General features: G+C 41.0%; 1 protein-coding gene across 8 annotated transcripts in view; it reads left to right on the top strand.

The window, feature by feature from the left end:
• Positions 1-24,129, top strand: part of LOC110311678 (leukocyte surface antigen CD47) — a 57,021-nt gene extending 32,892 nt beyond the window's left edge. For 3 of the 8 annotated variants that reach the window (XM_021185141.3, XM_021185144.3, XM_029470295.2), the window contains 8 exons: positions 6,117-6,224; positions 7,285-7,377; positions 8,271-8,363; positions 9,879-9,971; positions 18,551-18,582; positions 19,831-19,855; positions 20,505-20,537; positions 22,729-24,129. In XM_021185141.3, the coding sequence (XP_021040800.1) occupies positions 6,117-6,224; positions 7,285-7,377; positions 8,271-8,363; positions 9,879-9,971; positions 18,551-18,582; positions 19,831-19,855; positions 20,505-20,537; positions 22,729-22,733 (482 nt within the window). In that variant the 3' untranslated portion in view covers positions 22,734-24,129. Of the gene's footprint in view, positions 1-6,116; positions 6,225-7,284; positions 7,378-8,270; positions 8,364-9,878; positions 9,972-11,665; positions 11,711-18,550; positions 18,583-19,830; positions 19,856-20,504; positions 20,538-22,728 lie in introns of all 8 variants that reach the window. The other 5 variants (XR_015045702.1, XR_015045703.1, XM_085832192.1 and 2 more) reach the window with 5 other exon arrangements.
• Positions 24,130-24,624: the final 495 nt, after the last annotated feature.

Genomic DNA, 24,624 nt, shown 5'->3' on the forward strand with positions numbered 1-24,624 from the left:
GCTGCGTCTGGAGTGGTGCTCCGTGGTGTCAGTGTCAGCATCCCCACAGCAGCTCTCCTGTAACTCTGCTTATGGTCTATTGGAATGTCACTTGCAGTGCTCACACTTGTCATTTCCTGGCTCGCTCACCCCTCTTGCCCAGTTTCCTTTTTTGATGATACATTGAGTGCCTGTGGGCTGATCACTGGGAGATGAAGGGGGGTATCATAACCAGGCGCTTGGCTGTCTGCCCAAACTGAGCATAACCATGCAGTGGCTGGTCTTCGGTAGTTGTGACACGATGACACTTCTTCTATTTATATCATATTGTGAGTTGTATATTAAAGACGTCTCATGGAGCATACTTCATGACTACTCTCTGGTTGCACTTTGGTAATGAAACTTCAAACTGTATTTGGAGGACTAGAGTTACACAAGTTAACCATGGGACCCATGCATGCCAGAAGTATGTAACATGAGAGCTAAAGGGATTTACTTCTGTGTATTCTAGACACCATTCATTTACTTTTTCTTCTTGTCCCCACTCAAAATTGCCCCACGAGGAATGTGGTTATCTCTTGGTGCTATTTGGGAAAATGTCACTACGATCATTGTTGGGAAATTTGAGAAAATCAATTTTCCATCATAAGAGCCTTGAGGTCTCATGTAAGTCCTCAAAGCCTAGATTACCGAAAGTAACAAGGCCTTTGAAAGCACTTGTAAACCAAGTGATGGTTTTAGGGGTTTTTCTTACTGAATAGGAAAAATAATTCTGGAGAAATGAGGGCAAACACTACATTGCAGTGGCGATTTCTATCCAAACCAGAGAACAAAAATATTCTGACAAATATTGTTACAGAAAGTCAGTCTGTGACCTGGTTGGTGACCCCTCATGATAATGTGAATTTATGCTAAGTTTAATGTGAATTTTATTCAACAGTGTTAAGCTTGGCCCTTCCCTGGAGTGCTCATACGATCACTAAGCCATGTCGTTACTCACTGACTTCATTGTAGGAAGAATTGGGCCAAACTGTAACACAGCATTCTACTCTTACAGAAATAGAGTCACCAATTCCTTTACACTTTCAAAGTCTGACAGCACTACTCGTGAATATCCTCTGAAATTCTGAAAACTTTCATTAGACCAGAATAATTTGTCATTGGGAGATGTCTGCTGGACATTCCCTTCTGTTGTGCTCATATATTTGCCATTAAAAAAAAGCTGTTTTTTTTTTTCTAGGCCTGTGGACAAGGAATATGATCTTTTGTAGTGTTCAACCTGATAAACTTATTTCATCAGAGAAGTTGGCTAGGATGTGGAATTTATTACAGTTATCTTACTCACTTCCAGCAAATAAACACTTTATGCATGGCAGTCCATTTTTCTCCAGCACCAGTTCCACAAGGCCTTCATCTTTGTGTGTGTGTTTAAATAATGAAATTGTACTTTGATTTTAAAAGTTATCATATGTACTTTATCAAATTATATTGAAAATAATATTGGTTTCTTCCCAACGGATGCCTAAGGATTCTAAATTACCTTGCCAGAGTTATCTGAAAGGAACAGTATAATAATTAAATCGATGGTTTGTCTCCCTTTATGATTTACTCTTAATCTGATATAAATTTTATCTCCATAGTATACCTTCTGTCTCTTCTCAATAGTCATGTGGCTAGGGACTATTTGAATGTCATGTCTTTTGAGCAAGTGTTAGATTTTTTTTCTAGGTAGCCTCCAGTCTGTGTGGGCCTTTGTGGCTGTTCTGTATCTCACTTTTAGAGGATCATAAAAATTTAACATGAGAGATTTGATTTAACCCCAAATTGGCTTGGTTATTTTACTAGATTTCTTCAGCCACAACTCATGTGCCATCTTAATGTGTGCTCTGTGTCAGTGGCAGAGACCCGAAAAATCAGGTTTCTTCATAACATTAACTCCTCATTCAGGTTGCTAGAAGAGCGCACCGTTTCTTTGTTCACTGGGATTGCAAAGGTTTAGTGCGCAAGGACCTAAGACTAGGCTTAGACCTATGTCTTCTGTGGATTGGTAGTCCTTAATTCTTGTTTAATAAAGCAATCTGCTACCTGTTCCTTGACTCGAACTAATAAAAGGGTATGTCATAGCATACACAGTAAAAATTTATAAATGATCCAACTTGACATATGATATGAAATTATAAAGCATATATTTGAATTAGAAGAATATCTAATGTTATGGTTAATACTGTCATATTGTGCCAGGCAAGGTGTTATACTCCTGGGATCCCAGCACTTGAGAGGCAGAGGGAGGAGGGATGGAGAGTTAAGGTCAAGCATGAGTTATACAGGGAGAATACATCACAAAATTGTATGGTTTCCCCTGATAACTGCTTTTCATTGCCTTTCCCGTATCTGGTAGCCGTAATGTTAGAAACTTTTTAAAAAATCTACAAATTCTGGGAGAGGAGTGGTGGCACATACTTTAATCCCAGGTTGATCTGGAAATTGAGTTCCAAGCCATCCAGGGTTGCGTAGTGAGAAAATGTCTCCAGAAATAAAGCAAGGCCATCAATGCCATTATCTTTAAAATGTATTTTAAGTGTTGATTTCAGGAGTTTTGGCTGAGGGGAAATCTTTAAAAGCACACACATTGTTGAAGTCACATGGCTTATTCTGCTGCATTACAAAATTATACTAGAAAGTTTGGTAAAAACCTTCTGTTAAGAAAACATTAAATTAAGATGGGTATGTCGTAAACACCTTTAATCCCAGCATTTAAGAGGCAGAGACTGGCAGACCCCTGTGAGTTCTAGGTCAGAATGGTCTACATAGTGAGTTCTAAGACAGCCAGGGCGACATAGAGAAACTCTGTCTTGAAAAAAGGGAAGAAAGAGAGAGGAGGAAGAATACACTAAAATTATTTTTATCTTAAATGTTCGGTAAATTGCTTTATTTCATGTTGTCTCTTTGTGTTTAACACCTTGATAAATGGCATCAATAGAGGTAAATCTACTGGTTAAGGAACAAGAAGAGACCACCAGCAGAAACCCTTGATGATTGGGTTCTTTGGAATCTCACTGTAGCTGAGAACACTGGTACCTAGGCTAAGTAGCTAACCTGGGCTAAGTAGCTAACCTGGGCTAAGTAGCTAACCTTCCTTCCCTGCTGTGGGGACCCCGCTGAATGTGGTCTTTGTGAGCAAAGACTATGCACCAGAAGAGACTCCCTCTGAGTGTTTGCTCCAGAGACACGGATGCTCTTCCATTGCCTGTGATTATTTAAGGCCAAGTAATAGATTTGCTACAAGAGTTAATTTAGGAAAATATCTAATTTAAGAAAATCAGGTAACCTGGAAAATAGTAGTTGAACCAGTAACCAAGAACTAACACAACATTTAACACATAGATTACCGGAAAGACTTTCTGATGTAATAGCTTATAGTATTTATTTATTTATTTATTTATTTATTTATTTATTTATTTATTTGCTATAGGCATTATTTACTCTGCCTGAAGGGGATAAAGTTTATATCTTGTTCAGACTTTTATTTTTACTAAGAATGATACCAGCCAGTGTCTCTCAATGAAATTAGACTGTATTCTAAATTCTTGTTAGTTTATTTTACTTGTTCATATCTCTTGTATTAATCCTGGAAGAGTCGCTAATGAATGCTTGATTGATTGGGGGTACTTTGAAACAGCTTTTCTGTTGCAACTTTTGCAGAGTTTTCATGCTATATTTAGATGACAGTATATATGGAATTAGATGGAAAATGAAACATACGCCTAGAGAAACACGTGTTTCCGCCTTTCTGAAATAGGTCTTTGTCTTTTGTGACCCAAACACTCAGTTTCTTTCTAGCTGGTATTTGAGCTTTGAACGTATGGAAAGTAGGGAAGCTGTGAAAACTTCTGAAGAGCCAGGGATGGGACTGAACAGTCATCTTGTGAGCTTTGGGGCTGAATAGAGGTCACCAACCAAACCAAAGCCCAGGGGTTTTGCCACATGATGTGCTGTGGTTCCTAAGAGTGTCCGTTACTCAGCTTTGTGGACCACTGTCTCCTCTGAAAGTGACTAGAACTCAGACTGGAATCAAAAGAATGAGTAGGGGGAGCCTCTCCTAGTTAGCTTTAACTGTCAGCTTGACACAGCTTAAAGTCACCAGAGAAGGGACAGTGGAGGGATTGCCCAGATCAGGTTGGCCTGTGGTGAATTGTCTTGATTGATGATTCATGTAGGAGGCCTGAGCCCACTGTGGGCAGCACTATTCCCTATGCAGATGTGGTCCTTGGCTTTTTAATAGCTAAGTGTGAGGAGCCAGCAAGCACTGTTCCTCCGTGGTTTCTGCTTCAAGTTCCTGGTTGAGTTCCTTCCCTGATGCTTCTCTATGGTAGACTGTAATCAGTAAGCTGAAATAAGCCCTTTCCTCTCCTACGTTCTTCTTAGTAAGAGTGCTTTATCACAGCAACAGGAACGGAACTAGAACAGTAGAGTAATAAAAGTCTTCAGCTGTCTCCATGATAGATTTTTATTATGGTCATTAAGGACTTTCCCGATTTTGTTGTATTTAATCTGTTCATCATTTCAGTAAAAGAAAATTAAAACCAAATACAACGTTTAAAACAATTCCCTCCTGTATTAGTTACTTTTTGTTGCTGTGATAAAATATCATGACCAAAAACAATTTAAAGAAGAAAGAGAGATTTATCTTGGCTTATGGTTCTAAAGGGAAAGTTCATAAGGCAGAAATATATGGCAGCCATGAAGCAGAGTTCACATCTTCAGCTTTAAACAAAGCAGAGGGAGGGAAGGAGAGGGACAGGGAGGGTGAGGGAGAGAGGAAGAGAGCGAGAGAGAGAGAGAGAGAGAGAGAGAGAGCGAGAGAGAGAGAGAGCGAGAGAGAGAGAGAGAGAGAGAGAGAGAGAGAGAGAGAGAGAGAGAGAGAGAGAGAGAGAGAGAGAGAGAGAGAGGAAGGGGGACTGGGAAGGGGGGATATATAAAATCTTAGAGCCTGCTTTTAGTGACCTGTTTCCTCCAGCAAGGCTCCGTAACCTAGAAGATGCGTAACCTCCCCCAAACAGCACCACCTAGTGGTCACATGCCTGAGCCTGTGAGGGGCACTTCCATTCACACCATCACACCCCCTCGGCTGCCAGCAAGCAGGATATCAGTTTACAGGTAGCACTAGAAGCATTTCAGTCTCTTCTCCTGCAGCTCTCTGTTCCTCAGTCTTGTTTCTGGTGGCCTTTAATGGTTTTCCTTCCTTCCTTCCTTTCTTCCTTCCTTCCTTCCTTCCTTCCTTCCTTCCTTCCTTCCTTCCTTCCTTTTTATGGAAAACATTCATCATTAACAAAACAAAAAGGTCAATAGAGAACAAAAGAAATTGTTGTGTGAGACCTACCATTTGAAATGTTTTGTGTCAGTAAGGGAGATGGCACCTGAGACTGAGCCTGCATGTTGATCAGTGATGCCCACCATGGATCCTCTTGAACCTTGGCAGTGTTTTTTATTTCAGGATCTTGGTTGAAAGTTTTAGGGATTTTTCTCCCCTGGGATTTTGCAAGGATGTGATATGATTTATTTATTACTTTTTCTGTTCTCATTTTCAAATTACATTACCTAGATTTCTAGGTGTCTTACTACGTTTTTTTTAAGGACATTTGTTTTCTCAGTGCTTCTCTCTATGTAGCTATCTCTTACCAGAATTGTGTGTGGGCTCTGCTGTGTTATGAATTTGGGGTGATTTTGCTCCTTGGGGGAAATTAAAAGTGTCTGGGAGCACGCTGATTGCTAGATGGGGAAGGGAGGACTCTTCTGGCATCTAGTATGTAGGGTCCAGGTATCCTGCCATAGTCTATGCACAGATCCACTGCTTTGGGGGGAAATGTGAAAAGGCTTAATGATGCTTCGATTTAGAAACCTTTTGTATGCAGTTTGATTGTATAAAATGCAGGCAATAGAATATCACCTACCCCTTCACCTTCCCATGGCCATGGCTTATAAAAATGCATGGGGGTAGGGTGTGAGGGGCTAAGGAGTGGTGCTTCAGGGGCTTCTCACATACGGAGAGTTGTCAGTGTCTCTCTCACATTGTCTGTTACAGAAATGGCATCGCTTGCAACTGAGTTACATAATTCTTTGTTTTTTTTTCTTTGAAGCACTCAAATATAAATCCAGCCATACGAATAAGAGAATCATTCTGCTGCTCGTTGCTGGGCTGGTGCTCACAGTCATCGTGGTTGTTGGAGCCATCCTTCTCATCCCAGGTAAGATGCATGGGTACCAGAATCAGGGCTGGGGGCTGAGGTGAGCCAGTATTCCAAAGGGGTGTGCATTGGGTTTTAGGGCTGCTGTGACAGCTTGTGGCAAGTGATGCAGCCTGAACCCTCTCTCAAGGGCTGTTTCCCCCTCTGGGGACTCTGGGGAAGAATCCTTGTCCTTGTTCTTCTAGCTTCTGGTGTTGACAGACAGTGCTTAGAATTCCTTCCCTAGTAGAATTGCTCACATCACCTCCTCCTCCTGACCTCTGTGACCTCTGCGTCTGTATGAGGTCCCACTCCCTGATCCCCTCTACACTAACTAGGAATTCTGGCACTCACTCAATTCAGGCCAGATCTTCTTTTTCAATCCTTAACTTAGTAGCTTATCTTTTCCCATTCAGTGTTTATTCTGACACATGAGGTTGTATTCATGGTTCCTAGGGACAGGAAGGTGGGAATATAATCAGAGCTTCCATTCAATCCACTATGGAGGCAAAGCTCCCTGGCTAAGATGTGGAAATGGGCGTGAACTCGGAGCTCTGTCTGTCTGAAGTGCTTATTGCAGCTGAGAGGGGAAAGTGTGAGTGGGAAAGAGAGGCAGGGAGACCGGAAGGAAAGCAAAGTCCGGAGCCTCATTATGCCAGACCATAGTGCGCCACTGCCGTCTCTTGGGGATGCTGCGGCACAGGAGGCTCTTTGGGACAGATTTGGCAGCTGTATAGAGATCAGGAAATAGTATGTGATTTGGCTTGGGGGAGGGGGGGGCAGACTGAATGCTGAGAATGTATGGTGCAAGGTGAGGCCAAGTTTATCATCTGGAATCGTGTAAGGCCGTTAAAGAGTTAAAGCCAAATAAAAGAGTCAAGATGTTGAGCCATGGATCCTTTCATTTGGCCCTAGATGAAAAAATAATAATTACTTACTTTGTGTGGACTTAAGGAAAACATTTTAAGCCTTTCACGGTTCACAAGGTAGCACTGAGATTAAAGCATTTAGTAGAGTAAGTATACAACTTCACAAAGAAGTACCTAAGAAAATACCTTAAACAATATGTATTGACAAACAGGAGAAAAGCCCGTGAAGAATGCTTCTGGACTTGGCCTCATTGTAATCTCTACGGGGATATTAATACTACTTCAGTACAATGTGTTTATGACAGGTAAGTCTTTGTTCTTACAGTCTGGTTTTTGCCTTTTTCCTTAAAAGAAAAAATACTTGGTGAAAATAGCCTTGTATGGTTTTAACAGTTCAGTAGACGCTCCTTTCTTCCATTGTCCATTGTGTTCTTAGTGACATTTCCCATTCAGATTAATTTTGAGGTTGCTAGGACTTCTCAAAAATTATTATGTAGAAAGCAGGGGTTTTTTTGCATATTTGATGGCATTAGTGTAATTTTAAAGTGTGGTATATTTTAATGGCTATTGCATGTTCTAATTTGGGGGCTTTTATAGCTGTAAGTCAGTATTAGAAGCACTCTTTCCTCTTTGCGGTAGAAAGACTGGCTCTGTGAATGGGGTTGTAAGTCATGCGTTTCAGAAGCATTGGTAACACTGAATTGTATGGCTATTCTAACTATAATCAATTTCATTTTTTGTGCATTTAAATATAAGTCAAGGTCATATTTTTGTTACTGTTAAAGAGTCTGATTTAACACTGAATCCCTAGGCTGTATTTAAAGGTCCGTTAGAAAGGCACAGCTCTTGTCCACCCACAGAGCATAGAGGTTACGTTTGGGTGCTGGGTTTTCCTCCCCTTCAGAACGGTTGTGTGCACGTACAGAAGCCATTCATACCGCACAACTTACAAATGTAAGCACAACCTTGCTTCAGGATTTTGGTAAAGACCTCCAGTCCCTCTCAGATGCCTGACAGTAAAAGCTCTCAGTATGTGTGAGTCTGGAGCTGACATTCCTATGCGAAGGTTAGCTGGGAAACCGGTCATGTGGCGAGGGACTGCATGCAGTCCGTCTCTCAGTGGGGCAAATGTCCACAGGACTGATTGCTACATCAGAGTTCTCAACACGTTTCTGTTATGTCCTTTCCCTCCCCCCAGCTTTTGGAATGACCTCTTTCACCATTGCCATATTGATCACTCAAGTGCTGGGCTACGTCCTTGCTTTGGTCGGGCTGTGTCTCTGCATCATGGGTGAGTCACACTCTTCGGTGTTTCTGAGCTGTCAATGAGGTTACCGCTCTTACTTTCCCTCCTCCTCCTTCTCTTCCTCTTCTTCCTCCTCCTCCTCTTCTTTTTAGCTAAATTTTTCTTTTAGAATAGCTGTGGGTACATAGGAAAGCCTAGTGGAAAGGACAGAGAGTTACCATATATACTACCCCTTTTCTATTCCCCATAGACACACTGCTTCCCTAAGCATTAGCACTGGTACAGTAGATGAACCTACATGGAGACATTCATTCGCACCCCACATTAATAGCTTATATCACACTTGGTAACTGGTGTTGTATAATACTTTCTGCAGCTATGACAGATGTGCAATGTATGCCCCTTGTGATGTCACGTGGAATAATCTCCCTCGTGTACTTTCTGGTCATCTGTCTCTCCCCCTGACCCCTGACATCACTAACCTTTTTAACTTTCCTTGAGTTTTTCAAAATGACTTAGAGCTGGATGTATACTATGAGGAAAGCAGAGATCTTGTCCACACACAATCCGGGGGTTACGTTTGTGCCTTTTCATGTGGGCTTCCTTCATTTTTAAATATTAATCTCAAGTTTCATCCATGTCTTTTTATAGCTTAGTAGCTCATTAGTGCTGGAAAATATTGTTGCCATAATGTGTTTAGGATTTTGCATTCACCTACTGAGGGGCCATCCTGGTTGCTTTCCTCTTTTTATGACAGATGAATAACGCTACTGTAAACATAAATGAGCATGTGTTTTTGTGGACATAAATTTTCAGCTCTAGTTGGCTAAATACCAAGGGCTGTAATTTTTGCATTGTGTGGTAAGGTACAGTTAATTTTTGTAGTAAACTGGCAAAGTCTGTTTGGTAACACCATCAGGGAGGGATATTTTGCTTCGCCTCGCTTTTTTCCGCATTTGGAATTTTCAGCCTTTTTTTTTTTTCAACACTCCCCTCCACACATACAGACACACAGACAGACACACACACACACACATACACACACCAGTATAAGTAGTATTTTTCCCATAGCTACAAGAATGCTGCCAATATATGGCTTCTGAGATGACAGCTCTCATAGCCAACTATGGTGCCTATATTTGTGGGAACTTGTCAGATAACCAGGCTCTGCTTGAGTGGTACCTTTCACTTTACCTTGACTTTATTCTTCACTAATCTTGGTACAGTAAGAATACACTGTTAAAAATGCTCTTTTTCCTATTAATAATTAAGCTATTTTAGTGAGCTAGTAATAAAGATATTTGTATACTGTGTACATGTGGATAAAAGTTTTACTGGTCATTAGAATAAAACATAATATCCTCCAAGCTGGCATTTGCTGGGGTATAGTTCAATGGTAGTACTATTTGCCTAGTATGTAAATCTAGAGACTCTACAACCAAACCTAAAGAAAAAATATACTTGATATTATCCGTTACTGCTGATTCCATTAAATTAAGCTTGCTTTACTTTATATGCATCTATAACAAATATCTAACAATATTTCATTTGTCTCTACAGCGTGTGAGCCAGTGCACGGCCCCCTTTTGATTTCAGGTTTGGGTATCATAGCTCTAGCAGAACTACTTGGATTAGTTTATATGAAGTTTGTCGGTAAGTTAATCTTACTTTTTAAGCCTCTGCAAAGAATTTCAGATACTTAGAAAATAGATTTTGTGCATCCTTCGAGCTGGGGGTAGAAACCTATTGATGTCTCCAAAAAGGAGAAAATATAATTGGAGAGATGCCAATTAAACAGGGTGTAGGCATGTGGATTTCTGCAGTTTGAGTTACAACCTAAGAAAGAAAATGTCTCAGTGTATTAGGAGGAATAACATTTATTTTTATAAGCAAAAGAGGCTTATACCTTTGGAGGCTCCATATTAATTAGTATGGAAGGTCCGTCCATGTTCCAGGTTCCTCTTTCAGAGCTCTTTGTCTCTCTGGACTCTGTATACACTGCTTACATACACAGATTCCCCTCTGGAGAAAGGACCTGAAAATTAAAGCCTCTCACATCTGTATTTAATATGCAATGACTTCCAGTGCACTGCTTTAAAACGCTTCTGGTGAAAACCCAGTATATTAAAAGAGATCTTTAAATTCAAGATTTTACCTGCCTTTAAAATCAGCTTGTAGTAAGTGTAGACTTGGGTTCACCACTTGGTGCTTAATCTGTCAATCTCGAATATGGGTTTTCTGCATTCTTATTATGAACATGTCTAGACAGAGATAAGTGCCTTTAGTGATGCCTAAACTAGAGTGTGCCTTGCGTAAGCTATACCTGGCCCTGGCCATAGGATTGATGAGTCGCCCTTAAAAGAAGTAGTTATTTTTATGAAATGATAGCACTCTCTTCACCATGGAACAAGAGACTCAAAAGTTATGTCATTGAAACAAATCAGTATGTCCAATGTACTCTTAGATGAACTTCTAAAAATGAATACAAAACATTGAATAGTATAGTCAGTCCATTTACCCTGGTATTTGCATAAGACTTTCAAAGAGTTTTCCACCTTTATTTCTGAACTTTATTTCTTCACCTCTGATCATGAAATTTGATCTGAAATATATATATTCATATATATATATATATATTATTTTCTCTTTAATGTTTTTATGTAAAGAACTTCAAAGTCTACCTGCCTTTAGTTTCTGTGTTCCTAAGTTTTAGTTGTCCCTTACTGAATCCTCCCGACTTTACGCCACATCAAGCACAGCTAAGACATCTGTAGCCGGCTGGCGTACCAGAGCTGACTCTGATGCCTTGAATTTGGATGCATATTCTATTTTTGTTAGTCTTCCAATCAGCCTGTGTCTGGACTTGGGAGCTGACACCGCTGATTTGGTTGCTCCCATGAATGCTAAGAACAGTATGTGACCTGCAGTATTCACACAGCTCCGATGCAGTGGCTTAGGTGTCTCTGTGGCCGGTGGCCAGCTCTCCACTCTTATTTTTTCCCTCCCTATCTGGAATGCATCCTTTTGCTCCCAGGCTTCCATATCTGATCAAGAGTTCTGCGCAGCATCGCTATCATGAGCACTGCGATTGCCCAGTGGCTGCCTTTCTGCCTCTGATCTAGAACTTTCTCCATGGCTCAGAGCTCTGTGAAGCTCACAAAGCTACAGTAATTATCCAGATTACTGTGTTAAATTAAAGCAAAGTGAAATCAGAGTACCCAAGGTGTTTTCTTTATGATGGTTTGCTAGGTAAATATACTGTATGTAATATAAGAGTTTAGTACAGTTTTATTGACACTTTGAACTTATCCTAAATTAACTTTTCGAATCAACTTGTCTGACACCAGAGTGGAGAGAGACACCTTCGGTCAGTTGAGAGGCAAGAAGGAAAGGTACAGAATGGTTGCTGCTCTGTAGCCACTGTGGTAGACTAGGACAGTGAGTGTGCTTGGCTTATATGTCCTGACTGCTTAAATCTAAACATACGGCGTAGCATTAAGGTTCCAAATTTGAACATTCTTATCAGAAAGTGAAAGTCTTGTTTCCAAAATTGTTTCTGCTCGTTGCAGACCCCATTGGAGACATGGGTGGCTTTTGATTTGGATGCAATAAAATCTTCAGATACTTTTTTTTTTAAAAGTTCTCTTTCTAAAGTTAGTTAATATCCCTGTGATAATCATAACTTATATTTTTATGATCTTTGAGTTTAAATTTGTAGCCTTAATTGCAATTTTAAGGGATTTGATTTTTAACGTTGGCTTTCTTTAGCAAAATATAATTTTTAAATTGTATTGTACTTTTTTCTTATGAGAAGGATTTTAATTGTATGAAGTCAGAGAATTATAACTTAATATGAGCACATAAGAAAGATTAACAGAAACTTACTGAACTCACTGTAGCAGAGCTTGTTTCTGTATAGAGCAGCTGTAGTCGTTATTTGTATGGCACAGGGCTTGCTTGTTTGTTTTTAAAGCCTTTACTATTCGGCAGTGTAGGGGCAGGTACAGCTGTTCTGACTCAAATCCACTTGCTGGGATTCAGAACTGCGTCTGCCACAACGTCTCAAGTATTCTGAAACGATACAGAAGCACATATATATTGTGTGTATAATTATTCACATATCTTTCCTCATCTGTGTTTACAAGGTGTATATAAATCACTAGAAAAATTGTTCCCGAGGAACTGAAAGCCTGCAGTTGTATTTATGGAGTGTAGTCAGGTATTTTAGAGAGCAACATACCAAGAATCATTGCAAGACTGCAAGTAAGCGCGCATGGAATGCTTAAAGCTTTTGAGTTTTGAGTTTAGAAAGAAAAGATGACTACCAGTGCCCAGGCTCATGACACAAGATAACAACAGACCAAGCATGCCCTTTATTTATCACATGGCTTATATCACCATTAGAGAGAATTGACCCAGGTAAAACTAACTCGTGCACAGTTAGTTCTATAACATCCAAGGATCGTGACCAACTAGTGTCCCTCATAGCCACTGTTCCTATAGTTCTGTTCAAAATGAGCTGGCCAAATTAGACTTGAAAGGGAGAACTTAGCAGCCATCTAGCACTAGTGAACAGGAGGCTAGCAAGACAGAGCGCACCTTAAGAATTACTTACGATGGACACATTTATGAGTGTGAATCTAACTCTGAAATGTTGTTATCTCTGACGCTTGTTGTATGCAGCATTCCTCAGGAGATGAATAGATTTCCTGAATAGGAAAACAGTGGCAGGTCACTGTTTGGCACGGATAACCCCAAAATCCAATTTGGGGACCCTGTGAGTTCTATTGGGGTTACTTGCGGGAGCAGGAATGTCTCAGAAAACACCAGCATGGGTGGCAAAGGCCCTTGAAAACCGGATCCCTACCCAGACTTCAGGGACCACCGTAGGTTGGGGTGTCCTATGCAGACAGCTCAGCTGCTCTGAGCTTCTTCCAGGTAGCTCTGATGATCCGTTTTCTAGGCGGCCAGTCTGGTCTGAGTCCAGGCAGCACAGCTTGTCTGAGAGTGACAATCAGCTCTCTTTTCTGCTCTTAGAAGCTGGGAGAGGGAGGAGCCAGGTGAACCTGGTTTCGAGGGCTCCCAGAAGCAGCTTTTTTCTTTATGACTCCTTGAGCCTAGAGAGCTTCCCTGCAGGATAGAGGAGGTTTTGCTCTGATAGGAAACTGCGAAACAAGAACGCTTTGTATTACCAATGGTCTTGATGGTCTTGATGGTCACAGGGCTCTCAGTTTAGTTTACTGGGGAGCCTGTTGGGTGTGGTAGATCTCTACCACTCACTGCCACTTTCGAACAGAGGTTGCCTTTTTTGCTTGGATTCGAGGAACAAACCCTCCCTGAGTGCCACCACAATGAAGGTCACTCATTAAAGCCAGCCATGGCCCTCAGAGACACACAGGGCTCATGAGGCCCGGTGCATAACTGGCTTCACAGGAGAGGACATCGTGCGGCTTAGATGTTGGTAGGACTCAGCACCCCTGAACCATCCCACTGGTCTCAGGAACCAGCATTGGTTACTGCTCTGCTGGCCCTCACGGTCGCTCTGCTGGCCTTCACGGTCGCTGGCATCCGGCCCTGCAGCCTTCATTGTTAGCAACTATCTCATCCTCACCGTTAGGTCCCTATTTTATTTTTCAAAATTTCATTTATATTTCACTTTTAGTAGTCAGGCGTATACGTTATAGGAAACATAGGACTCAGCAGTAAGATACAGTATGTTTGTCTTGGGATACAATCATCACTAGTGGTGAAGAACAGCTTGGGCAGAATCCCTATTGAAATGTTTATATATTTATCAGAGTCAAACACTATTGTCCTGGGGGTGGGGCGGGTTACTTCCTCATTTTTTTCTAAATAGTGAGCTTTAATTCAATGGTCCTTCCTGTATCAACAGACAAATTTCTTGAGGAAAATGGATACTCTGAAATCTTGCAGTTAGCCGTGATTTTTTTTTTTTAAAGAAAAAGAAGTTTCAATTGGTTTAATTCTCAAAGATGCCAGTAGGAAAGACTAATTGCTGTTTAGTCATCCTCAGATCAGAACATTTTAGCGGTATAATTTGAGCAGGACAGACCACCAAAAGCCAAGGAGTTAGCTTTAGGATGCATTCCCCTCTCTCTTTAAGTAACACTGTCTCATTTGATATGAATAACTGTATTCATATCATTTCTGCCCTGCCTCTCCTTCCTCCAGTGCCCCTGCCTCAAATTCGTGGCCTCATACTCTTTAATTATTTTATCTATGGGTAAGGTAAATGTGTACTCCCAACTTGCTGAGTTCATTTAGGGTTGTCCATACGTATGTGTCCATGACTGACCCCTTGGAATTCATTCATCTAGAGGAGGCTTATCCCCAGAGAAGACTGACCTTTCTCTCAGTAGTCATGAGTTGCCTGTCCCTCTTCACTGAGGGGCAGGATCTTGTGAGATTTCCCCCACCCATGTTGTCATGCCAACTAGTGCAGTCATTATGTAGGTCTTGTTTAGGCAACCGTATTATTGAGATGTCATGGGTGCAGCTTCCCTGTCCTATAAAAGATGCTCTAGGGGGGTCATGTACATTACACATAGTGCTGCAGCAAACATCCCGGTCATCTGATGTTAACAGGCTTTCTGCCCCCCTTCTGTAGTGTTGCTAACCTGTATGCTAAACCACAGGTATAGGGGTCATTTTGTAGCTTCATCAGTTTTGGCTAGGCACCCAGGATCGTCAGTTGTCCTCTGTATATTGACCAGCTGTTTCTGTGATCATCTCCATTGGCTTCAGAAAGAAAGTGGGAACTACACTTAGCTGTGAGTATAAGGATACGTTTTTAGGACACAGGTCTGCTTTAGGTGGAGTAGGCTCTCTTCTGAGTCCTTGGCCTTACCAGTCACAGGTGGTTGGCTACGATTAACCATGGTCAAGTATGAATGCCCTCCTATTGATCAGGCCTTATATCGAGTTAGACAACTGCTAGTTACCCTCAGTATAGAAGTGCCACTACCACACCTTTGGGTATATCTTGCTGTTATGGTCATTGTCATGATTCATGAGTGTTACAGCTGGGCAGGATCATTGATTGGTTTTCTGCTTTGGCAGCTTTCATAGCTCCATGCTGTACCCTGAGATCTAGTCTTTAAAAAAAGAGACTTCCATTGATCTAGCTTCATTCCTCGAGTCCTGAGTCCAAAGTATGTGTGTCTTCAGCAATAGGGCGTTACCTGCCGTTTTGAGGGGTGACCAAGGGCCATGCCAGTAGCCTATATTGTTTGGGGAGTCCTTGAACTCCCCTGACCAACAAGTTGAAAGTTTTCTCATGCCTTGTAGTGGGGTTTTTGGTTTATGGTCTATTGCTTTTGGGGGCAGTATTGTCACCCCAAGTAGCATGACTTCATTTAAATTACATGTGTATATATATATATATATATATATATATATATATATGTAAACACACAATTGTAATAAACATAAAATAATGACTCTTAATTTTCTAAAATATTGTTATTGGCCGTTATTTATCTTTTGAAATATTCATATATGTATACAATGTGTGTTGATCATATAGACCCCCCAACTGTTTCCCTCCAACTCTCTCTGGGACCCATTAACCCATTTTCCTTCTGACTCCATGTCTTCCTTTCTTAATCACTTAAAATTATTATTATTATTATTATTATTGATAGTCTTCCTAATCCAGTTAATTCTGACCACATGTGCGTGGCAGTATTTTTGCCAATAATCATAATGATGATAATGATAGTCTTCTGAGTCCAATTAGTGGAGCCACACCCCCAGGGAAAACTGATTTCTCTCTCCCTCAGCAGCCATAATCTGCCAATAGCTCATTATCTAGAGATAGAGGTCCTATGAGTCGTCCTCCAACCATGCTGGAATTTTGGTCGGCCAGATCTTGTGCAGTTCTTGTGTAACCAACTGCATCTGATATGAGTTGGATGTGTCTGTGAATGACTTCATGTCCTGAAGGCAGCGTTTCTTAGCTCTCCTTCCACCCTCCAGCTCTTTCAGTTCAGTCTTCCGAGACATTCATTGGCCCTGGGTGGAGACAGAGGGCCATCTATGGCTAAGCATCCTGTCACTGACTGACTCTCAGCACTTTGGCTCCGGATGAGTCTGCCTTCACCACTAACAACTGCAAACGGAAACCTCCCTGAGCAAGGTTGAGAGCAGCATAAATCTGGCTTCCCCCGTGACTCTCAGTAGAACACCATTTTTTTTTTCTATTTTTGAATTTGTGCACACACTACTGTGCTTTCTCAGTCTTTTATCACTGAATATGTCCTTCGACATTCTCATACAGGTGTATATAGAATACATTCTGATTACTGTCACCCTCCATGTGGCCTTTCCTTAGCACCCCATCAACCCACTCTCCTCCCTGCAAATCTCTTTGCTGTATTCATGAGATACAGCATGAAATTCTTTGTGTTTTAAGACCCAATGGGTTTAACCAGGGCCATCTAAGTGACCATGAGTTTGGAACGGTCTACTGGAGCCTGACAGGCTCATGAGTATTTATTCAGCTGAGGGAATGCCTCTCCAGGGCTCACAATCTTTCCTTAGCCATTCCTTTGATGGAAGGGACCCAGGCCCCTTTGGTTCCACCCCCATCAGCACCTGGCTTCTGACAGGCCCAATCTTGTTGAGGTGTACTGCAGGCAGGTGTAATTGCATTAGGTTCATGGTTAGAATGTGTGTAGCATGCCCAGAAGATTGCAGTCTTGTAGCTCTGCTTTCTGTCGTCCACCCCTTATCTTCCTTCTGCCCTCTCTTCCCCAGTGTTCCCTGGGCCTCAATGGGGGATGGGGTAACTGTGTTACTTGAGTTCAGTTTACATAACTTAAGAATGACTGCGTTTTTGCTCCCAATCTCCTGCCTAACTATGTGATACACTCCATAGCTGCTTCTTTCTTCATTCCCACCACTCCAAATTTCTTCTCTCCGCTCCAAATTCTTCCTTGCCTACTTTCTCTTTTCTTTTGAAACCTGTCCCTCCTATCCCTATGTTTCTAGTTGTTTTTAATTTAACCTCTTCTAATTCTATTGGTAATGTGATGTGTATGTCTGGCCTGTTGGCTGCACTTTTCCTGTTTGAGAAAGCCTGATCTTCATTAGCGTTAGACGCTTGCTGAGTCTGCCTGGGCAGGGAACTTGGCTGTCTTGGGCGTGCCTCTGTGTGCTAGCCAGTTGGGTTTCTGTGGAATGCTATAAGCCCTAACACTGTTTCTCAGCAGTCCAGAATGACTGGGAAATTACTCTGCTTTGCTCCTTCCTTAAAACTACATTGTGCATTCCGCGGTGGCTCTCGGAGTGCTTACACTGTTTAAAAAACCTAGAAGCTTGGAGTTCTCAAACTGAGATGGGTGGAGTAGGAAATTGTGCCTAGGAAAAGAATCCTGAGTTGTTGAGAGACTATTTCTGGTCTCGTTTTCCTGTTCTTGGGACACAGGCTGTGTGTTAAGGCCTGCTTTCCTTGCTCTCTATGGCTTCCTAAACTGGTTTTACAAGGAAGTTTTCTTTTTTTCTTTTCTTTTTTTAAAACCAGTCTAATGTTGTTCTTTTCCCTCTTGTCATTTAGTTCCTGCCCTCTATTATTGCATCTTTATTAGCTAATCTGTGCAGAAGTAGTAAAGGGAGCAACTCAAAATGCCAGGGAGGAATACACAGAGGGAGGAGCCCTGGTTTGGTTTGAAACTACCAAATTGGGGTAGTTCTAAGCTCGCGGGAGGGAGGGGGTGTTGAAGGGATCATGCTTTGTTGTAGCTTGCTAGCTGCCTAGAGCTTTGAGGACTGGGAATATGAGAGAAAGAAAGAAAGGCTGCTCAGTTAGGAACAAGGAGAGTGTGTTGAGAGAGGGGAAGTCACTCGTTGCCCTATTCTGGCCATCCCAGCTGGGAAGGAGAAAGCGATGGCACCCTGGTAGCAGTGAGTAGTTGACAGACTCTTTTCAACATGAGGTATGACAGGTATCTGACTTGAGAGAGGCACATGGACATGAGTGAGTCTATGGGGGTTTTTTATTTGCTGTAGGAATCTCTTTGCTTTTCTCCTGTCAATGCATTTAATCAAGATTCCTCTGTAGTCTTCAAGTAGACCATCAAAGCTACAACTCCTGCACTGGAGTCTCTAGCACCTTCTGGCTTTAGTCCTGGACATGTATGTTATCTTAAAATTAAGTATTATATTGCTTCATGTATCTTATTGGTTGCATTTATGCTTTTTATTTATACCAGCTTCCAACCAGAGGACTATACAACCTCCTAGGGTAAGTCCAAGTTTATTAAATCAATTAAAAGCAGTTGTTTGGTGGATTAAAATGAGGGGTTGGTAATTGGAACATTGGACTGTTTGGTTCTCTGCTTAATGTGACATCAAATTAAGGCAATGCTGAAGTCATTTCAGGGCCTGTGTATGAATTGGTCTGTTTGTGTCCTAAGACTTACCTTGAGGCATTTAAGAACTGATGAGATAGAAGTGGCCCTGTAAGTTTGTACTCCCTATGTAGATGCAGACTCTAGGAGGGGGAATATAATTATCTCTTCCATCAGCAGGAAGCTGATTCCACTGTGTCTCCCCATCTGTTGGATTTGTGTGATGTGAGTTTATAGAGTGACAGTTTCAAGCACAGCATTAAGGAAGAAAAGTTTGTGTTAAATCGACTTCACTAAAAAGTATAGTCTGTAAGGTATATGTTGTTGAAAAGATCCATTCCAAATAACGGCCTACGATTTTATCAGCATTTTTCCTTCCTAAAGGTTTTATTGTATTTGAATACCTCCATAAGGTCTTTAGGAAAATTCTAAGAAAAAGATCAAATTCAGGAGGAAATGTATGAGAAAAAAAATTACTGTATAAACTCACCATGGTGACAGACCTGAGAGTTCTTACATGGAATTAAGATCTGAAGTGGGAATATATTGGACTCAGCTTCCTGTCCATAGTGACTGGCAGATAACTCTGGCAGCCTCTAAGGACACGCCCAAAAGGCGGGCTTGGGCACAATGTGTTAATTCACTTCTGCCTCTCATTCTGAGGAGACTGGTGTCACAGCTATGTTAGCCACGAGCAGCTAACAGTTCTCCTAGAGCCTCTTAGAGATAACCTAAGCAATGGACCGTTAAATCCTACCAATTTTCTTGCTGTTACTGAGTTCAATTTGCATGATGTGAAAATGATTCTGCTTCACTACCATCTCTTATTTAACTGTGTTTTCTATCTGTTACTGCAATTTGCATGTTTGTACATTAATACTTTTATAAGAATTTCTTGAACTGAGAATGGTGGGTGGAGTAGGGAATTATTCACAGAAAAAATACTAAGAGAATAAGGCAGTTATTATTAAACTATTAACTAGCCTTGGGAAGCTTTGTTTCATTAGCTTTTGCTGTCTTATTTTGCTTTTAGACCATAGGATTCTCCACTTATAATACAAGTTCAATGATAGTGTAAGTTTTAGCAGAAAAAACATAAAGTAATGTACATTTTCTATAAATATATTTTAAATATTTTCCAGAAAGCTGTAGAGGAACCCCTTAACGGTATGTGATTATTATAAGTCTGGGTCTATTAGCAGATCATAGTTTGAACTGATCCTCAAAGGTGTTAGAATGCCCATCAATCCCTTGGGAAGAATCCAGTTTGGGAGTTTTGTTTGTTTGCTTGCTTTTTTGTTCATATGTTTTCTGGCCTTGATCTCTCGATACTTTCTTGATTCTTCATCAGAAATTGGCAGCAGTGTTGCTTTGGTAATGTTCTCACTGTCCCGTGCTATACTGAGTGACATTTGGGCAAGGGGACCATTGAGCCCTTTTTTTTTCTTTTTTTTTTTTTTTTTACTGGACAAGATGAAATGTCACACCCTCAGTAAAGAATCATCCCTGTGGCTTCTGATTTCTAATTTGTCAATTTTAGAAAAATACAGGCGGCCACTATGGAGTGATACCAAAATGTGTCACTTAATTTCTGTGTAAATCTAGATCTGTATTCCCCAGAAAGTCTGTTTGCTTTCGTGGGTGCTGTGGGTGTGAGCTTTGCAATGAATGAGAGCCTCAAATGAGTGTAGCTGTCTAGTTAAGGGATACTTGGCATTGTGTTGTTAGCATATCTATTTATGTTGAGATTATTTCTAACTGTGAAATCTTACTAACTTGCCTTCTGACTAATTGCCTGCTTGTTACTAATCCTCAGCATTTAAAGAGTCAAAAGGAATGATGAATGACGGTAAGTATTAAGTTTGCATGTGATTGTGCCCTGGTTGATGCATGGACAGATGAGTTTTAGAGCTCACCCATGGTTGTGCACTGGTTGACACACATGGATGGTTACAAAGGAAGCAGAGAGCTTTCTTGAAATTACAACTTTTTTTTTTAAATGACAGGGGCATTGTCAATCATGAATGTCCAAGTTTCTTGGTATTTCCATCTTAGATCTAGCTTGGTATTGTGTTCTCTGTTTTTTTTTTACCTGTGACAGTGTCATTTTTTTTTCTGTAGGTAGATAAAGAACAGAGCTCGTAGGGTCTCATGGATGGGAACCTCCTGGTTCCTTAGCAGCTATGTTTGGTACACATATTTCAGGCCGTGCACCTGTTGACTGAGTGTTTAAGACTCCTTGCATAAGGAGTGTAGATATCCTGGCATACATTTGTCTCACCGTGATGGAGTTTTATACTCGTGGAGAGATTTTGTTGCATGACACACTGGGGGTGATATATCTACTTTTCCATGCAGAAACTTAGTCCCAACCATGTGGGAAAGGATTAAAGAGAAAAAGACTTCTCTACACACCCAAGCTTTCCCCTCTTTTCTGAACTCCAGATCAACATCAAACATGTTTCCTGAATATGACCTATGCATGAGCTTGTTAATACTTCCCAAAGAAGTCCATAACTTTCTGCCTTAATATATAATACATTCTTTAACCTTAATAGGCTATGATTCTCCAGCCCCATTGGCATTTAGTAACTCCATTTGTAATTATATTTTATTTTCAAAAACGTCTTCATGCCGTCAGTACTTGCAACCCATCCTTTTCTCACGTAGGCTTTGCTTTCTATTTTACTGCTGTGACCTGCCTGTTCACCTCGCTAACAAAGAATTGCAGGTAACAGAGGAGGCCTTCTTCCCTAGAGCACAATTAACTTCTGCATAAGATTAAAAACACTTCAATCATGTGTTGGCTGAGCTAAATTTAAAACAGGCTCTGGCTTGACGGGAAGTCCAGAATGGTCCCATGGTTACAGGCTTTTGTCGTAGCTTTGAAATGTGTGTTTTGCTACACAAGCTGCTGCTACCTAAAAATATTGTTGTAGTGGGAACGAATGTACACCATGCTAGGATTCCTGGCATGGCTTTACCATGTTTACCCTCTGTGTTTTGTTTCTCAGCTATTGTGTTCTTTCTTCTACCTACCACAGGGTCAGGTTTCTGTGAGTGGATTAAAAATAAATAAGTAAATAAATAAATAAATAAATAAACTTTTCTCCATTTGCAGAAAACCAGTGCGAAAACTTTCACTGCCTCTTTGTTAATTTTCTTTAAAATGTGACTTTTTTTTTTCTAAGTCACTGTTTCAAGAGATGCCATAAAGAATTCTTTGTTACTTTGGCGTTTTTAGTTGTTTGTGTAGCACATGAGGTGGTCTGTGAGGACCTTGAAAAGGCCCTGAATTTTGTCCACCTTTAGCTGATCACAGTTTGTTTGGTTTTTTTGTTTGTTTGTTCTTTTGGTTTTTGTTTTTTGGGTTTTTTTTTTTTTTTTTTTTTTTTTTTGGTTTTTCGAGACAGGGTTTCTCTGTATAGCCTTGGCTGTCCTGGAACTCACTCTGTAGACCAGGCTGGCCTCGAACTCAGAAATCCACCTGCCTCTGCCTCTGGAGCGCTGTGATTAAAGGCATGCGCCACCACTCCCAGCGACACAGTTTGGTTTTTATATGTTTGTTACGGGCTGTGTCTTTTGATGTCCACGCTGGACTCACGGCATACAGATCCCCCTGAGCAAAGTTCAGGGCACCTTCCCAAGAACTTCCTCTTTACCTATGCCGGATCGCGTGTCTGTTTCACTTCTATTAACCGAATGCTGTAAACCTAAATTGAACATGGTAGAATATTATTCTTGGATCAATAACTTCTGCTTTGAAAAATCAACATCTCATGCCTTGTGTTGAGCTTACCCAGCAAATCAAGGTTATCAGTCTGTGTTGATTTTATTTTCCCATGCCATTGGCATTTTACTTACCAAACTGAAAAGGCTAATGATTTGCCTGATTTCTGTCTGTGACCTTTACAGATACATTTTCATTATTTTTGATAGAATATATCTCAAATAGTTTCAAGCTTTAGCAACAGATCATGTCTCAATGCATAGGAAGTGGACGTGAGTAGTGACGAAATGTTGATGTTTCTGTTTTCCAGAATAGGTGAAGGGAAGTGACGGACTGTAACTTGGAAGTCAGAAATGGAAGAATACAGTTGTCTAAGCACCAGAGCCTTCACGACTCGCAGCTGGAAGGAACAGACAACAGTAACTGACTTCCATCCAGGAAAACATGTCACATAAATGATTACTAAGTTTATATTCAAAGCAGCTGTAATTTACATAATAAAAAAATACGACGTGCTGTGTAACCAATTGGAATCCCATTTTTCTATTGTTTCTACTCAACTAGGGGCAAACGTTTCAGGGGCAACTTCCAAGAATGATGCTTGTTAGATCCTGGAGTCTCTGAACACTGAGTTTAAATCGATTCCGAGTGAGACTCGCCAAGCACTAACCTGAGGGTTAGTTACCCAGAGATACCTACGAAAAACAGTGGTATCCAGCAAGCCTTAGTAAACTCAGGTTGCCAGCAGCATTGCCACTTCCGCTGCTAGCTGAATAACAAGACTGCCACTTCTGGGTCATAGTGATAGAGACTGAAGTAGAAAAACGAATGTGGTTGGGCAGATCCTGTGTGGCCCCTCTGTGTGCTATGATATTGATGGCACTGGTGTCTTCATTCTTGGGGGTTGCCATCATTCACACACACACTCCCCTTTGACATATAGTGCACCCCAGTTTTGAATACTTTTTTTGCACCCTGTCTCGTCCTGCTACTTTGATTTGCGTTATGAGATATATATATATATATAATACCTTTTCTCCTCTTTAAACATGGTCCTGTGACCCAATAGTCAGTTGCAGAAAGGAGCCAGACTTATTCTCAAAGCACTGTGCTCAAACTCTTCAGAAAAAAAGAAAAATGAAAAAAAAAAAAAAAGCTATGGTTGTAACATATGTATTCCAGACCTCTGGTTTAAAGGCAAAAAAAGAAAAAGAAAAAAAAATCTACAGTGTTTCTTCTCATGTTTTCTGATCAGAGGCATGACAAAGCAAGACTGAAATCTGAACTGTGTCTCCTGCATGGCAACACGTGTCTCCCTCAGGCCCTCACAAGGCCCGGGGAGGGGGTTCTACGCCTCTTGTCTCTTTGTTGCATGCTGAACACTCATTGCCTTCCTACTGTATCCTGCCTCCTGCAGCCTCCCTCCTCCTCCTCCTCCTCCTCTTCCTCCTCCTCCAAGTTTGAAAGGTAAAACAAAACTACCACATTCCCTACCCAGTTAGAAGAAAACCACCGTCCTGACAGTTGTGATAGCATGGAGTACTTTTAGATTATTAGCACCTGTTTTTACCTCGTTTGTGGGCGTGTTTGTATGTGCACATGTATAAAGTCGGCACATGCACCTCTGTATGGGCGAAAGCACGGCATCTACAGAAGAGCAGATGCCAACTTTGTGCTTTTAGTGAATACATTAAAAAAAAAAAAAAAACAACGGTCCTTATTGAGTGGAATTCTATTTGATGCAAATATTTGAGCTCTTTAAGACTTTAAAACTAGATAATGTGCCAAGCTTTTAGGACTGCTCACCAGTGCCCTCTGAAGAAACACCAGTACTTTCTCCTGTTTGTGTAATAAAGGCATATTTGTACTTGTGTTTGCATCACTAATGGTTATTTCTTCTTAGTCCACTGAATGTTTCCATGTGCCTCTCGTATGCCAAACTTTTTGTCATCTTTCATGTGGGGACCAAATGGTTTGTCCGTGGCAAACCTAAATCTATGACCTGCTGAGGCCTCTCAGAAAACTGACCAAGATAGTGCTTCTCAAAGAAAAGTAGGTTCCCTCCCTGGTTTTGTAGCTGTCGCCAATCTTAGCGTAATTCGGAGGAGCTGGATGCCTTTATATAAATCTGATGGCTCCTGATGCTTTTAGTTCTCCTGAAAATATTTCCACTCGGATCATATTGTTGATGACTTAAACAAAGTTT

The sequence above is a fragment of the Mus caroli genome, unplaced genomic scaffold, assembly GCF_978045245.1.
Source record: "Mus caroli unplaced genomic scaffold, Mus_caroli_1 scaffold_17, whole genome shotgun sequence".
In the NCBI taxonomy this organism is placed as follows: domain Eukaryota; kingdom Metazoa; phylum Chordata; class Mammalia; order Rodentia; family Muridae; genus Mus; species Mus caroli.